Genomic DNA, 16,491 nt, shown 5'->3' on the forward strand with positions numbered 1-16,491 from the left:
TATTTTATTTTATATTTTTTTAGAGACAGGGCCTTGTTCTGTTGTCCGGGCTGTAGTGCATGGGATCTTGCACTCCAACTTCAGGGGTCAAGAGATCCTCACACCTCAGCCTCTGGAGTAGAGCTGGGTCTATAGACACTCATCACCATGCCTGGCTAATTTTTTGTTTTTAATTTTTGTAGAAATGAGGTGTCACTGTGTTGCCCAAGCTGGTTTTGAACTCCTGGCCTCAAGTGATCCTCCCACCTCAGCCTCCTGACTAGCTAGTATTATAGGCGTGAGCCAACCACACCTGTACAAAAATAACTTTTTAGTAAATATATGAATTGTTTATTTTTAAATATTTCTTATAAAGAAAATTCCACAATCCTCAGAAACCAAATAGGCATTTTAGTAACTATGAAACAACTCCTCCTTAAATAAAAATAGTCATTCAAATCCAATATTGCTTGTTCCTTTCTTAGGAGATAAGTGGAAGAAATACTGTAATCACTCTTTCTCATCAGTTAAGACTAATTTTTAAATATTTTCTTGTAAGTTTTGTTTACAAGCAACTAATTTTCACTACAGAAGCTTCAAATATGTGGTGAAATGGAAAGAATATAGAATTAGTACTTAACTTCTTCATTTATTAACTGTGTGAGCAGATAGGCAATTTAAACTCTCAGACTTTAGTGTCCTCATCTACAATGCCTAGCTGATGACACTGGGTTGTTGTGAAGAACAAGTGAAGTAACAAACATCAAAATGCTTTGTAGGCTGGATGTGGTGCTTCACACCTATAATGCCAGTACTTTGGAAGGTGGAGGCAGGTAGATTGCTTGAGTCCAGGAGTATGAGACCAGCCTGGGTAGCATAGCGAAACTCCATCTCTACAAAAAATACAAAAATTATCCAGGTGTGGTGGTGTAAACCTGTACTCCCAGCTACTCAGGAGGCTGAAGCAGGAGTATCATTTGAGCCCAGGAGGCAGAGGCTGCAGTGAGCTGAGATCATGGCACTGCACACTAGCTTGACAGTGAGATCCTATCTCAAAAAAAAGAAGAAAAAGAAAAAAAATGCTTTGTAAAGTATTATTTAAATGTTAATTAATAGATTTTCCAGGCCTTTTAAGAGGGACAGGGAATTCCAGGATTTACATGAATAAACAGGGTGTTAGTTCAACATCCTACCAGTCAAGCTGCGTATGTATGCATAACCCATTTTCAGATAGTTCTGTTGTTAAAAAGACAGAAGTCTAAAAAAAGTATGTATATGTATACACTATTTTGGCATCTAAGTTAATATACACTGACTTATTTATTTATTTATTTATTTTTGAGATAGAGTGTTGCTCTGTCGCCACGCTCGAGTGCAGTGGCACAATCTCAGCTCACTGCAACCAACCTCCATCTCCCGGGTTCAAGCAATTCTCCTGCCTCAACCTCCCAAGTAGCTGGGACTAAAGGCACCCACCACCACGCCTGGCTAATTTTTTTGTGTTTTTAGTAGAGACAGAGTTGCACCATGTTGGCCAGTCTGGTCTCGAACTCCTGACCTCAGGTGATCCGCTTACCTTGGCCTCCTAAAGTGCTGGGATTACAGGTGTGGGTCACCACACCCGGCCTCTTATTTCTTTGGTTTATATTCTTTCCTCCTACTCAGAATTACCAATGAATTTCATTTCAACATTTTTAATTAGCTTTTTGAGCTTATACACTAAATTCTCATGGTAATCTATACTACTTGTGCCTAATGTGATACACTAACATATAACAATAAGAAGTGTATTTAATCAAAATATTAAATAGAAATAACCAAAGAAAGAAACCAATGGAATAGGTTACTTGGCTTCTGACTGTATAATTAACACTTCCCATTCAATGATGTACTATCCAATAATGTGATGATATATAAGCTAATTACAACTATCCCATATAGCAAAAATTAACATGCTAATCTGCTATGTTCTACAATTAGGCACTTCATTGTTTAATCATTAATAGTATAAGAATTTCTGTCACTTTTTCCAGTTTTTGCTTTAGGTTCTCTCACAGCCACTTTAAGTTCACTGGAACTTCACTGCTTACACTGTTTTCTAGTTCACTTCTTTGTGAGAAGTGCACATTGAGAAAAAAGACTTAGGTGGCACTTTAGGTGGAGGCCAAGGGAGGAAGATCGTTTGAGCCCAGGAGTTGAGACCAACCTGGGCAACACAGCAACATCCCATCTCTACAAAAAATATATATATAAATAAATAAAACAGAGTTAGGGACTTCACCATAGTCATAGTTGTAGTCTCCAAAGTTAGGTACTTCTTCAGTTTACACCACATACTTCTATAAACAAGCATGGTAAGCTGAAAAGGTGACTGCTTTACAATCTTTATCACATATTTCTAGCTTCTTTTTTAAATTTTTATTTTTTAGAGATGGGGGTCCCATTCTGTTGCCCAGAGTAAGGAGTGCTGGAATGAAGTGGCATGATCATAGTTCACTGCAGCCCCAAACTTCTGGGCTTACGGGATCCCCCCACCTCAACCTCTTGAGGTGGTGGGACTACAGGCAAATGCCACCACATTCAGCTAAACATTGCTAGCTTCATAATTATATGAAAGTCAGAATCAAAATGAAATAGCCCATCAAAGCTTGTATCTTAAACAAGTATACTTAAACTATTTTATAAATCGTCTAAGAATTAAATATAAAAGTACATAAAATATGCTTCCTACCACTAAGAATATAAAATAATTTTTCACAAGAAAAATAAGGCAACAGAATTAAATAACTTTAGTATTTTTATAAAACTATACTTTGGTGGAGCAACACATCTCTAAGTGTTAAGACTGCTATTTATTCAATAAAGCAAGTTGATAAATATTGAACAGGCTTAATATTATAAATAGAATATATATAAGCTCACAATACCATCAGGTAGATGATCAGCAGACACTTTTTGCATGATGCTGGTTGTAATATTAGTCACTGGAGTATATCCAAGAATTAGATTAGAAAGAGTAAGTTTGTCCATAGGATTAAGTTCTATATTAGGCACTTCTTCATATTTCTTATTTGGATGCATCATGCTAATTAATATTAACCAAAATAAAAAAAATAGTGGAAAAAGAATTTCCTACAATAAAAGAAACAAAGTGATTACAAAGTATAACGGCAGCAAAAATCATCAAGATTTATTTGCAGATAATATAATACTAAGAAAAAACAAGAAATTTGGTTGTCCTTTCTTATGAATAAAAAGTAAAAGCAATTCTATCCCAAAAGAATGATTCTGTTGAACACCTCATCAAACCCAACATGCATTTAATATGATTTTTTCCTTCGCATTTAGTTTTTCCGAAATATTTTAAACTTCAAGTCACATAATAAATTAAGGTAACATAAAAGATAATATTTAAACATCTTATATTATTGACATAAAACACAATAAATTTACTCATATAATTTTATCTAAAGCAATTTACCAAACATCCCTATATGGAGTCACCATAAAAATGCCCTCATTCAATTCTGAATTAGAAATCATACTTTAATTATACCTAAATGTACACTATTAAAACCATACTTAATTAAATTCTATGGTCAGTTTTAGGAGAAATGAGCTACTATATCACCTTGCTGTTTAATTATTTTACCAGTTTCAGGAGAAGATGAATAATATATTTTCATCCTTTGAAATTATTACTAGCTGGTTAGCCAAAGTTCTTCCTTTCTTTTACCTTTATCAAAAGTAATGTATGCTGTGGGTACAAATTTGTGTCATAATATTAATACTCATGGGCAACTCAATCTAGACTCCAAAAAATACGAGGTTGTGGGGAATAAAACTCTGGAATCAAAGTTATTTTGGAATGTTAGTTCATGAAAATCAGGAAACACATGCCTAAAAGCTCAAAATGAAGCACAGATGTTAGAAATTAACTAAATGTAGAAATTATTATTAAAATTTTTAACATTTAGAAAGCATTAGGTAATTCAGTTATTTTTCTGTGGCTAACATGGCAAGCTTTTACTTTACAAGCAAAGAAAATAAAATTATAATAAAAATATATTTAGCAAAATAAATCATCGCTTCAAGATAGAACATATCAAGCAAAATAAACTGCAAGAAAGAGTTATTTAACTTACCTGAACACTACTCTTTTTGGTTCTGCATTTAATTAAGTAATTCTTCAGTAGGAGTGTTCTGGTCTGTCTCCAAACTCCCACCTCCCTAATTGCAGTGGACATGTTTTCTGAATAAACCTATTAAAGACGAAAAACAAACAAACCTGGAGCCACGCAGTAAACTGCATGTAATTTTTAATGGCAAAACAAGCAGATGTTTCAGTCCCAGGTAAGATGGATTAAGCATACTCCAAGCTGTCTCTCCTAGGAAACTGGACAGAACGCATGGAGCAGCAATCTGTGGACTCTGAAAAGTAAACAAGGCATGTGAAATAGGGGAGACCACAACTTGAAATACCACCATATCAACAGTGGCACTTTTTCTCCTTTGGTATCTCCCGAACCGCCCACAGAGGCAGCCCCAGAAGAAGACTTAACTTTGAATTGAGGAATGGGCAAGGGAAGTCTTAATGCTCTGGGAGAACGAAGAAATAGCAAATCTTTTTTTGTTTTCTGAGTTCTCCTGTATCCCCACACGCAAGCAATCCCATGGTAACAAGGCCAGACTACAGTAACGAAAGCCTACCACAGCCAACACTCTGAGGCAGGAAAACCTTTCTCTCTATTCAATGGAGCTATGGTTGTAAGAGGATGAGGCCAATCCCTTTTGCTTTTCTTCTCTAACTCCTACCATTGGGCCCTGGATATGGTGGTTGCAGTTGCACAAGTGTGTAACACAATGGAGAAAATAAACACTAGCCCTCTGGCTGGAGGATGGAAAGAGCAGCCACAGGGAAGCAAAAAGTAGAAGGGGGAATAAATAGAAAGAGAGCTCAGGAAAGCACCCTAAAAAGTTGTTTTGAATTCCTGTAATAACTCTCAAGCTAGACATACATAAATCCAATCCTATTAGTGTGATAAAGACTTGAGAAACTGAACTAACAGACAGACCACTGTCCAAATCCAGACTGTTCACTGCAAGGCACACACAAGACAGACCAAAAAGGTACTGCAAAAGCTTTTGAAAAATAAACTAAAATGACAACTACAGTTCAAAGAATGTGGGTAGAAACTTACGACCTGAACCTAACCTGGTTGACAGCCTGTTAAGAGAAAATATCAACATTTCCCATAGGTATTAACACAAAACTCAAAGTCTCATACAATCCAAAATTACACGGCAAATGAAGCAAGCAGAAAATAGCTGGCCAGGCACCGTGCCTCATGCCTGTAATCCCAGCACTTTGGGAGGCCGAGGCAGGCAGATCAAGAAGTCAGGAGTACGAGACCAGCCTGACCAACATAGTGAAACCCCATCTCTATTAAAAATATAAAAATTAGCTGGGTGTGGTGGCATGTACCTATAATCCCAGCTACTCAGGAGGCTGAGGCAGGAGAATTGCTTGAACCTGGGAGGCGGAGTTTGCAGTGAGCCAAGATTGTGCCACTTCACGCCAGCCTGGGCGACAGAGCAAGACTCCGTCTCAAAAAAAAAAAAAAAAAAAATAGCAACTCTACTAAGAAAATAAAATCAAAGATACCAATGCTGAAATAACGCAGACTTTGAAATTATCTGATAACACTTTTAAAGCATCTATTTAAGGGCTTCAGCAAACAATCGGAAGTACTCTTGAAAGCAATGAAAAATAGAAAATCTTAGCAAAGAAACAAGACATAAAGCAGAACCAAATGGAAACTTTAGAACACAAAATCATAATAAGAAATAAATACAAATGGAAATTTTAGAACAGAAAAACACAATAACAAAACTCATAGAGTGGCTCAAAAGCAGAATGACACAACAGAAAAAGAGCAAACTTGAAGATTATCAATAGGCATTATCCAATCTGAACAACACAGAGAAAAAAGGTATTTAAAAAATTAACAGTGCTTCAGAAAACTGAGTCAGGCTGGGCACGCTGGCTTATGCCCATAATCCCAACACTTTGGGAGGCCAAGGCAGGCAGATCACCTGAGGTCAGGAGTTCAAGACCAGCCTGGCCAACATGGTGAAATCCCTCTCTACTAAAAATACAAAAATTAGCCAGGCATGGTGGTGGGCACCTGTAACCCCAGCTACTGGGGAGGCAAGAGAATCTCTTGAACCCAGTAGGAGGAGGCTGACAAAAGTGCTTACAAGGTTAGGATTTTTACTTTGGAAATAAATTTTATCTTAACAAATTACTTAAAAAAGTAAAACTGAATGATCTAAATCATTGTAACTATCACAGGTCCAGTATCCCTCCTCCAGGGTACTTTTACCCTTTGAAGATCCTTGAAATCCTTTCTGCCTGTGTACCTCTGCTGGAGCTATCTCGATTCTTCAAAGAGGTTTCATTCCAGCTGAACTCAAAATAGAAGTGGTCAGAGCCTCAACTGCAATGTCCACGGCGCCTATTCAAATACACTCGACCCAGTAACCTAGGATCTCTGCATACCAAGAATTACTGAGAAGGTAGCTTGGGGGAAATAACAACAACAACAAAAATCCTGTTAAACCTTCCAGAGAAATTGCTGTGCCTTGTTTTAAATAAACCTACCTAGTGGCGCCACTGATATAACTCTCCTCCAAAACAAGGACCATCTGTTCCAAGCTGGCGGACTGTCTACATTTAGATAAAGAAAACTCACAGTTTTTTTTTTTTTCTTTTTTTGAGATGGAGTCTCACTCTTTTGTCCAGGCTGGAGTGCAGTGGCACGGTCTCGGCTCACTGCAACCTCCACCTCCTGGGTTCAAGCAATTCTCCTACCTCAGCCTCCCAAGTAACTGGGATTACAGGCGCCCGCCACCATGCTCAGCAAATTTTTGTATTTTTGGTAGAGACAGGGTTTCACCATGTTGGTCAGGCTGGTCTCAAACTCCTGACCTCAGGTGATCCACCCGCCTTGGCCTCCCAAAGTGCTGGGATTACAGGTGTGAGCCACCGTGCCTGGCCCACAATTTTTAAGAGGCAGTTTGTCTTTTCCAGTAAATATATATAATTAAAGTTTGGCTTAAATGAGCATCTTCTTTATACGCACAGAAGGAAGACTAGAAAGAATTTTTAAATTGGCAATGAAATTAAAGACAACGTTTATTTTCTTCATGCTTTTTTTCTATGTATTACATAGTAAAAAAAAAGTCATTAAACAATTAGACATACTGTAAAAATATTAAATGAGTAAATTAAAAACAGCAAAACAAAAGCAGTCAAGAATAGAAGATATATTAAAATAAATTATTCCAGCATTCTGTTCCAAGGCATCTGTAACCTGTGGAGTAGACACCATGAGCAAAGCTTACCCTCCCGAATTGAAAAAATGTATGGGCAAGAAGTTATCACTGAAAATTAAGTGGTGGCAGACAAGCCCAAGGACTATTGCAGGAATCTGATCCCTTTATGAATCTTGTGATAGATGAATGTGTGGAAATGGCAACTAGTGGGCAACAGAACAACACTGGAATGGTGGTAATGTGAGGTAATAGCATCATCATGTTAGAAGCCTTGGTACGAATATAAATAATGGCTGTTCATCAGAAAAACCCATGTCCCCCTCTCCAAAGGGCCTGTTTTACTATGATGTAAAAATTAGGTCATGTACATTTTCATATTAGACTCTTTGTTAAATCAGCTTCTGTAATAGTCAATAAATTCTTCTAACAGTCTCAACTTATATCACATTTGGTAAAGAATTGATAATAGGAAGGAAGGAAGGAAGGAAGGAAGGAAGGAAGGAGGGAGGGAGGGAGGGAGGGAGGGAGGGAGGGAGGGAGGGAGGGAAGGAAGGAAGGAAGGAAGGAAGGAAGGAAGGAAGGAAGGAAGGAAACTACTCATTCAAAAATTATTTGCTACAATACAAACATAGAAATACTAACCTAATGCAGCATGAACATTCTCAAGTTACCTGCCAAAACACATTGATTTCGAGAATGCTACTAAATTATTAATCCAATTTGAATGCTGGATGCTTAACTCTTCATTTTTATATAACAGACTCATAGAGTAGATGGATTCACAACATTTTTCCTTTTTTGACAACTGCTTCCTGAACTCAAGGTTGAGTCTCTCAGGGCCTTGTCTAAAGAACCTGCCCACCCACTCCACCTCTCATCAGAACTTTTTAAAGCAAAACTAAACCAACTCCCCAAACACCATCCTAACACACACAAACCATCATCACCACCACCACCACCAACACTACTAGTACTCTTGAGCTGTGTCAGTTAAAATTTCTCTTGGCAGAATTAACTAAGAGACCCACAGACTGGATGGAAGTCAAGGAAACTGAATTATATGAATGGCAACATTTAAGAAAGAAAGTTTATACATTCTTACTCAAAGCTTTCTTCTAATGTACCACACCTACTATGCTCAAAACTTGATTTTTCTTCCTTGGAGTATGTGAAATGCTCTATTATCTTCCCAATATATTTTCATTTTCACTTAAGCTAACTAGTATCAGATTTTATCTCTTGCAAAAATCATCTTAATCAATATTACAAAGGCAGCAAAATTAACAAACACAAGAACTAATAATGCACAAAGTAGTATAGGTTAAGAGTACGACCTCTGAGGCCAAACCAACTAAACATGAATTCTGCCTCTGCTACACACTAACTTTGAGACCTTGGGCAAGTTATTTAATGTTTTTGTGCCTAAGTTTTATTATATGTAAAATACAGCAATAACAGTACCTACCTCTTTGGGTTGTTAAAATGACTAAAAGAATTAATACATGTAAAGCTGAAAATGGTGCCTTGTACATGGCAACTAATTATACACGTTGATCACGACTGTGTATAAAAGTATAACTAACATCCTTAAAAGAGTAATAGAGAATATCATATTCTTGGAACAAGAGCAAGACAATTAAGAAAAAAGCAATTACAGAACTTAGAAATGAAATAAACTGATAGAAATAAAAAAGCACTAAAAGATGGGATGAACTTCATTTAAAGACAAATTAGTGAGCTAAATTGAAGACCGAGTCAAAGAAATCCTACAGAATGAATTGTAAAATGACAAAGAGAAAAAATGATGAAAATATAAACTCTGTCATCAAAGTATACCAATGACTCAGTATTATGACTGACCTCAACAATCTGATTTTTCTTATACTCAAAAGCTTTAGTCTAATCATATGAAAATATTAAATTTCAATAATCTTGAGCTTCAATTCAAGTTATTGAAACAAACAAAAAAAAAACCTTCCAAACCCATTTGATTGCTGGTTTTCTTCACAGTATGAAATATATGGTTTAGCTGTTTGATTGAAAAGAATGAAACATTCTTAACATTAATTCTGCATAAACCTTTAAACTTTATTGTTGATCTAAAACAGAAACTTCAAAGCTATAGTCAGATCTTTGTAAACTGACCCAACAATGTACCTATTCACCCTCCTCTTTGCCTGCTGCATCTTCCAACCCCTGAGTCCACAGTGTCTAAGCAGGCCCAATTTGAAAAGGGATATGGGGAATAAATAGTAAGCACTGGTCTGTATAATAATGTAAACACTAACTCTACCCTATAAATTCTTTGCAAATGATGAGATGCTAGGGAAAATATTTGGCTTCCTTTTCAGGTGTCGAGACCACAATGTCTCTGAGAATTAATACCTGTCCTTTGGGGAGAAGAAAAAGAAACGAGATAGAATAAAAAAGGGGTGACTACAACTCTCACTGATATGATAATCACAAAGGCCCTTCTCTTCACCCCATCCTCCACTGTTTTGCAGGGTCTGGAATCCCAAAGGACAATACTGACTAACCTAACAGGGAGTTAGGGTAGGAAAACTGGCATGAAAGAAGCGTGTGGGAAGGCAGTACTCTTCTATAGTGACAAACACCCAAAAATAAAGGGTTAATACCTTGAGATGGGAGCAACTCTTGCGGATGAAAGAATGAGGTTTCCAGAAAGAAAGGTGGAGATCCACACAGCAGAGGTGACATGAAAGTGGTGTTCCTGACAGAAGCGTATATCTGAAAACAGGGCTGCAAAGTTACAAATGAGGCATGACCAAAAAGGGGACCTTAGGAAGGGTCTGACTTATCAGGTGCCTTTTCTTGGGATACAAGAAACCCCATATTTAGCATGGAGCTATACATTTCCTCTTTCTATACTAAAATTCCAAAATTTTATAGCTTCATGTGATGGTTTTGGAAGAATAAAAGAAAAAGGCAGTAAAAAGATGCTTGGCCTGCCTCAAGTTTAACTGTTCAAGTTTAATTGCCTCTAAATGGGAACAATCCTACAGACAATATCTAGGAGTGCACTCACTAGCGGCTGAGTTAACACAAGACCAAAGCAGAATTTATATGGTTCCAACTCAAAACTGTACCAATGAAATACTTTAAAAACTCTTTAACAAAGCCAGTGCTTAGCTGTTAAAGAACAATGGCACAAAGAGAAATAAGGGTTCAAAATTTAAAAAAAAAAAAAGTTATTTTCCATAGTTCCACAGCATACCTGAGAAATGTGTAAGTTTGTTGTAGGGCTTTAAATAATAGCTAGGTGAGTTTTAAACACCTAACGTTTCTAAAGATTTAATCAAATTTAACTTTCCTAGATAAATAATTTCCTAGATAAAATAATTTATACTAAATCCAATAAATTGCGAGAAAATTGAAAGCCCACTAAAGCCTATCTTCCTTTTCTAATGTATTAATTGACTTAAAGACCAGGAGTTGCAAAATCCAAATTTCAATATCAAAAATTCACTTCTTAATCTATCTTAAAAGTACTGGTTACTATGGCCAGGCACGGTGGCTCACGCCTGTAATCCCAGCACTTTGGGAGGCCGACGCGGGAGGATCACGAGGTCAGGAGATCAAGACCATCTTGGCCAACACGGTGAAACCCTGTCTCTACTAAAAATACAAAAAGTAGCTGGGTGGGGTGACGGGCACCTGTAATGCGAGCTACTCAGGAGGCTGAGGCAGAAGAATCGCTCAAACCCAGGAAGCGAAAGACATCATGCCACTACACTCCAGCCTGGCAACAGAGCGAGACTCCGTCTCAAAAAAAAAAAAAAAAAAAAGTACTGGGTTGCTACATTCCAAGTCCTATGGAACATATTTCACATCACTAAAAGTAATAAAAATGTACATAACCTTTAGAAATAATAGTTAGAGAAAAATTATTTAGGATGCATGAGTTTAATTAAAATAAGAAATTTGAAAGCTATAAAGTATTTTTTAAAATTACTTAATATTTTAAGGTAGTCCTACTATTATACTTACTGCCTTTGTTAAAAGCAGTGCTTTCCTTAGAAGAGCCTCTCTCTTCCCCCGCCTCCCCCGCAAAATCCATCACTTATCTAATGATACCATTATCTCCAAATATTTTTAGTTAGTAAAACAACTCACTGCACAGCAGAGGAGGTACTAAATATCTGTGGAATAAACAATCCATTTATTATGTAGCAGGTAAAATAACTTTAAAATTTTTAAATTATTTTCATAGAGATATAATTAAAAAGCATATCCATGTTTATTTCTGTGAGAAATAAATTAAGATTATACCCTATAAAATAAATAAGTTGAGTCATCCTGACGTTTAGGGCCATCCTGATAAGAAACGTGGTCAGTCACCTTCATAGTATCCTTAAAAGATTTCCAGAAAGGCTAGCTGAAAATACATTCCCTACCTCCAACAAATGACTGTTAGAGGTTACTTCACATCCACCTAAGCAGATGTAACAGAAAATGGATAGTCTGTCTACGTGGGGGTTCTAAACGTTGTTTGGCACTGAGGAAGGTTGACTTTAGAGACTGGGTCATGAAGCTTCACCTCTTAATTACTGACCTTTTGTTATATATGAAATTCCTTCCTTATTTTCTTGTTCCTAGCTCAGACAAGATGGTGCCAGGGATAAAAGACCCCTTGACTGTGATAAAAGACCCTTTGACCATTACATCCTTAAGGTGAAATGTTAAATATACCCTTCCCCAAAACAGAAACACTGCCTATAACTAATTGAATTGCTCTAACTATGCACTAACCTTGTATGAAAAATGATGTAACCCTGTTAAGCATCCCCAGGTCTTGCCTATATAAAGGACCCTCAAATCTCTCCACTTTGGAGCATTTACCCCATCCTTTAGGAGTCTGTGTCCTCCTGTGTGACCATCCTCAAATTTTATGCTCAACTAAGCTCAATTTTTAATCACATTGCCTAAATGTCATTATTAAATTGACATGGAGCTGATTATCACTCCTTTGTTTTACCTCTATACCCAGTAAATATAACTGCAGTAACTATACCCTGTCACCATTATTTATGTACATATTTTCATCTTGAACTTGACCATGAGCTCCTCGATGAAAAAAACAACACTGTCTTATTTATCTTTGCTTCTCTACCACCAATGGAAATATCATAACCAGGATCATCTTACCACAGATTCCTTTATTAAGGCTTCCTGAGAGTCCTTAAAGATCAAGGATGTGCAAACTATGATGAAAGAGGTGGGGGCTAAATCCAATCCTCAGTCTGTTCGGCACAGCCCAGGAGGAACACTGTTTCTACATTTTTAAATGGTTGAAAAAAAAAGAGTAATATCTTGTGACATGCAAAAATTATGTGAAATTCAAATTTCAATGTCTATAAATACAGTGTTATTGGAATACAGCCATGCTCATTCATTTATGTATTATCTATGACTGCTTTTGTGCTACAACAGTAAAGTTACTGAGACAGAGACCATACTGTCTGCAAACCTAAAATATTTACTATGTGGTACTTCACAAAAAGAGTTGGCCAACTCCTGCAGAAAGGAAGAAGGGGGGAAGTGAGAAAAGTGGCATATTCACTTAACATTTACCGAAGGATTTATGCATCCAACATTACGAGGCAAAAAAAATAAAGTTAGACACTGTCACTAACATTGCAGAGAGATAAAATTTAATGTAATGTGATAAGAGAGAAAGAGCTTGGAAAGGAGTGGAATGGAATGCCCAGGCAGAAAGAAAAGAAGGGTAAAGCTAGACTCCCAAACAAAAGGACTTGCCTTTTGTGAAGAACAGGGATACCTGCCATATGGCAGAGGCATAAGGCAAAGTGAACTGGAGCAAGGGATGCGAATGTATGTTCTAGATAACACGGTAAAGGCAGGCATTGGGAATGGATTATGAAGTTTCTGATATCCAAAATTAGACACCCTAATTTGTGCACTCATATCTGTCCTCTACTGTAGTTTTCACACCTATGGGTCATGTTTAATTTCCTAGCAATCATATATTTCACTAGTCCATCACTCTCTCAGTCCCCAAATCTCCAAAGCTTCCATCTGTAGGAACACCCTCAGATTATGACCTTGAATCCTACTTTACTGAGAAAACTGAAGCAATTAAAAGAGATTTCCAAAATTCACCACAAAGTAATATTATACATTTCAACAATGTGCCATTTCAGCTTAAACTGGAAGACTGATTTCATTACAACTCTGAGCCACAAGAACTTAAATGCCATCTGGTATTAGCTATACTTTAAAACTAAGATTTTTTTGGAATGAGAAATTAGAAACATATCCGGCACATGAAATAAACGCCTGCCTAGCTACATCATTTGCTTCTCAATCAATAAAATAAAAGCACTATAAAATATGCCTTTTAACTTAAAAAGGGATAAATTATAAATGCTCTCATCTTCTCTATCGCTTTAAAATTTACTGAAAGGTGGTGCAATAATAAAACAAAATGCAGTCAGGTGCAGTGGCTCACGTGGCAATCCCAGTGGGAGGATGGCCTGAGCCCAAGAGTTCAAGATCTACCTTGGCAACATAGAGAAACACTGTCTCTACGAAAAAAAAAAAAAAAAAAATAGCCAGGTGTAGGGGCACAGAACTGCGGTCCCAGCTACTCAGGAGGCTGAGATGGGAGGATCACTTGAACCTGGGAAGTTGAGGCTGCAGTGAGCCAAGATCCTGCCACTGCACTTCATCCTGGGTGACAGAATGAGACCCTGTCTCAAAAAAAAAAAAAAAAATGCTAGTTGTCAACATAATTTAACCTAAATTTTATGACAGTGTTTCTTGCTAAAGGAGAAAATAACAATGCAATGGTACACAGAGGACAAGTCATCCAATAAATTTTCTTATACATAATAGGGTCCTAAAAGCTTGCCCTTAAAACTATTTTTAATCCAACTAATTTACGTACTAGAAAAGTTATGACTTAGTACGGTATCATAAAATTCTTTTATACAATCACCTTCTCAACTAAACTCAAGGACAGAGATTATAAATTATATTCATATCAGTACGGTACTCTTGGCACATAATATAGTATCTGGAATGTAAAAGACATGCAACAAACCAGCCTGGGCAATATAGCAAGACTTCATCTCTGAAAAACAAATAAAAAATTAGCTGGGCACATGACACACGCCTATAGCCCCAGTTATTCAGCAGGATCCCTTGAGCCCAGATGTTCAGGGCTGCAGTGAACTTTGATCGCACCACGGCACTCCAGCCCAAGACCCTGTCTCTTTAAAAATAAAAGACATGCAATAAACATGGAACGTACTAATAAATTTGCTCTTATAGTGAATGTAAGATTTCCTTACACTAAATCTGTTTGAAAGGAAATACACTCAAACAGGGCATATTCAAAGATTAACACCTCTTTAGTTGGATTTTAACACAAATACCCACAAAGCCCTAACTGCCCTAATAATGTTCCCTCCTATGGAGTCTTCCCTAAAACACATATAATATTGCTCTTCGGGCAAACACAAAATATAGTGGATAAAGCACCAGAATTAGAGTCTGGCATCCCAACTCCATCCTTTACTAGTTGAGACCTTAATAAGTGGCTTAACCTCTTTGAGGCCCATTCTCCACATCTGCCCAACTGGAATAACCCCCTCCAACCCTACAGGGATGCTGTCAGAATTAAAAGAGCTAACACCCAGCCTGGCTCAAAGCTGTAGTCCAGTAAATACTGTTCTTCCCTTAGATTCCTTCAGAACGCCCTCGTAGAAAGTAAACGTGGTTATTATCTTCATTATTTTCGGACTTATTTATCTAAAACGTAAATCAAAGCCTAAGGAGCCCAGGGGAAACCCTCCTTCAGCTTAATAGCTCCAGCCTGCCCAGCTTTCCGATTCAATTAAGTATTTCCATGCCTGGAGCTCCTATTTCCACGCCTGGAGCTCCTATTTCCATGCCTGGAGCTCCTATTTGTGTTTTAGGATCAGGGAACTTCCCTCCCAAACTGTGTCATGAGATCTGCGCATTTTCTTCTCACTGAAACTCCTTTTAACACACAAGGTAATGATCCGCGCGTAACCTCGCGGGGAAGAGCAAGCGCTCATTACCCAGCTGTTCAGAAGGAAATTTACATCAATATTTGTTTTCCTTCTCTCCCTGACGCCGCTGAGGGTGGAACGACAGCGTCCAGGCAAAGGCAGTGTCCCGATGTCCCACGGCCGGACCCGGTCCCGGGTGAGCCTCGCGGAGCCCCCGCCCCAGGGCCCCGACCCCTCACGTCCGAATCCTGGGCGCTCCCACCGCATCCCCGAGGTTGGCAACCCGCGCTTCTCGGGAGCCGAGAGAGGTCCGTTTCCCTCAGCTCGCCGCCTCTGCCCGCTTCCGAGCCCGCTTCACCCCACACCTCAGACGCCGAACTCCCCTTCCCTCCCCGCCGCCCCTCGCTGGCCAGCCCCTCCTCGACCCCACAACTCCCCAAGGGACGGCTGTCCCAGGCTTGCCTCAAGCGCCGACGCCCGCGACGCCCTCCTCACCTCAGGGCCGGATCCGCAGCGCTGTCAGGCCTGGACGCGCTCAGTCCGTTGACTCAGCGCGGATGACCCAGCTGGGATCTGTGCGAGGGCGCGGCCGCGCGCACCCGCGCGCTCCTGGCGCAGGCAGAGCAGGCAGCGCGCTGGCCAGCTAGGGAAGCTCGCGGCGCGGAAGTCGCGCCCCGCCTCCTGCAGAGCGCACCTGAGGGCGGGGCTCCTAGAAAACGGCGCTCCTCGTACGGGCGCGTCTCAGACGCTCGGCTCTGCGCGTCCCGGCGCACGCAGGCAAGCATCGCGCCCGGAAGAGGAGCGCGCCTGAGGGTGGGGCGAGCGGTGGTGAGCGGGGGCGCGCGGCTGCCCAGGGACCCTGAGCCACAAGAGTCGGGCCTCGGGGCTGTTCCCCAGGGCCTTCCACGCCTGGGATCTGCGGGGATTTCGCCACGCTCTTTCTAGAGGCGCTAGCAGAAACCATGGGCTCGGCTCTCAGTGGTAAACCTGCCGCTTCTTAGCGAATGACCTTGGCCCACTGCCCTCTCCTCATCTGCCTCGCCCAGTCACGTCTCCTCTTAAGCATCCTTGCGCTCTGTCTCCTGGCCTTTGGATGGGCCTCTCTGAGCGCGTTTTGAGTCCTCCGCAGCCCCTCTTCCTCCCGCCGCAGCATCTG

At 39.3% G+C, this 16,491-nt stretch overlaps 1 protein-coding gene and 1 pseudogene across 2 annotated transcripts in view; one reads left to right on the forward strand and one right to left on the reverse strand.

The window, feature by feature from the left end:
- ABCA5 (ATP binding cassette subfamily A member 5) overlaps positions 1–16,048 on the reverse strand; it is an 86,506-nt gene extending 70,458 nt beyond the window's left edge. The window contains exons 1-3 of one of the 2 annotated variants that reach the window (XM_025363034.1): positions 15,831–16,048; positions 4,125–4,241; positions 2,907–3,111 (exon numbers count right to left, since the gene is read on the reverse strand). In XM_025363034.1, the coding sequence (XP_025218819.1) occupies positions 2,907–3,111; positions 4,125–4,226 (307 nt within the window). In that variant the 5' untranslated portion in view covers positions 4,227–4,241; positions 15,831–16,048. Of the gene's footprint in view, positions 1–2,906; positions 3,112–4,124; positions 4,411–15,830 lie in introns of both variants that reach the window. The other variant, XM_025363035.1, reaches the window with a different exon arrangement.
- LOC112609862 lies at positions 7,372–7,603 on the forward strand (annotated as a pseudogene).
- Positions 16,049–16,491: the final 443 nt, after the last annotated feature.

Source organism: Theropithecus gelada, chromosome 16, assembly GCF_003255815.1.
Source record: "Theropithecus gelada isolate Dixy chromosome 16, Tgel_1.0, whole genome shotgun sequence".
In the NCBI taxonomy this organism is placed as follows: Eukaryota; Metazoa; Chordata; class Mammalia; order Primates; family Cercopithecidae; genus Theropithecus; species Theropithecus gelada.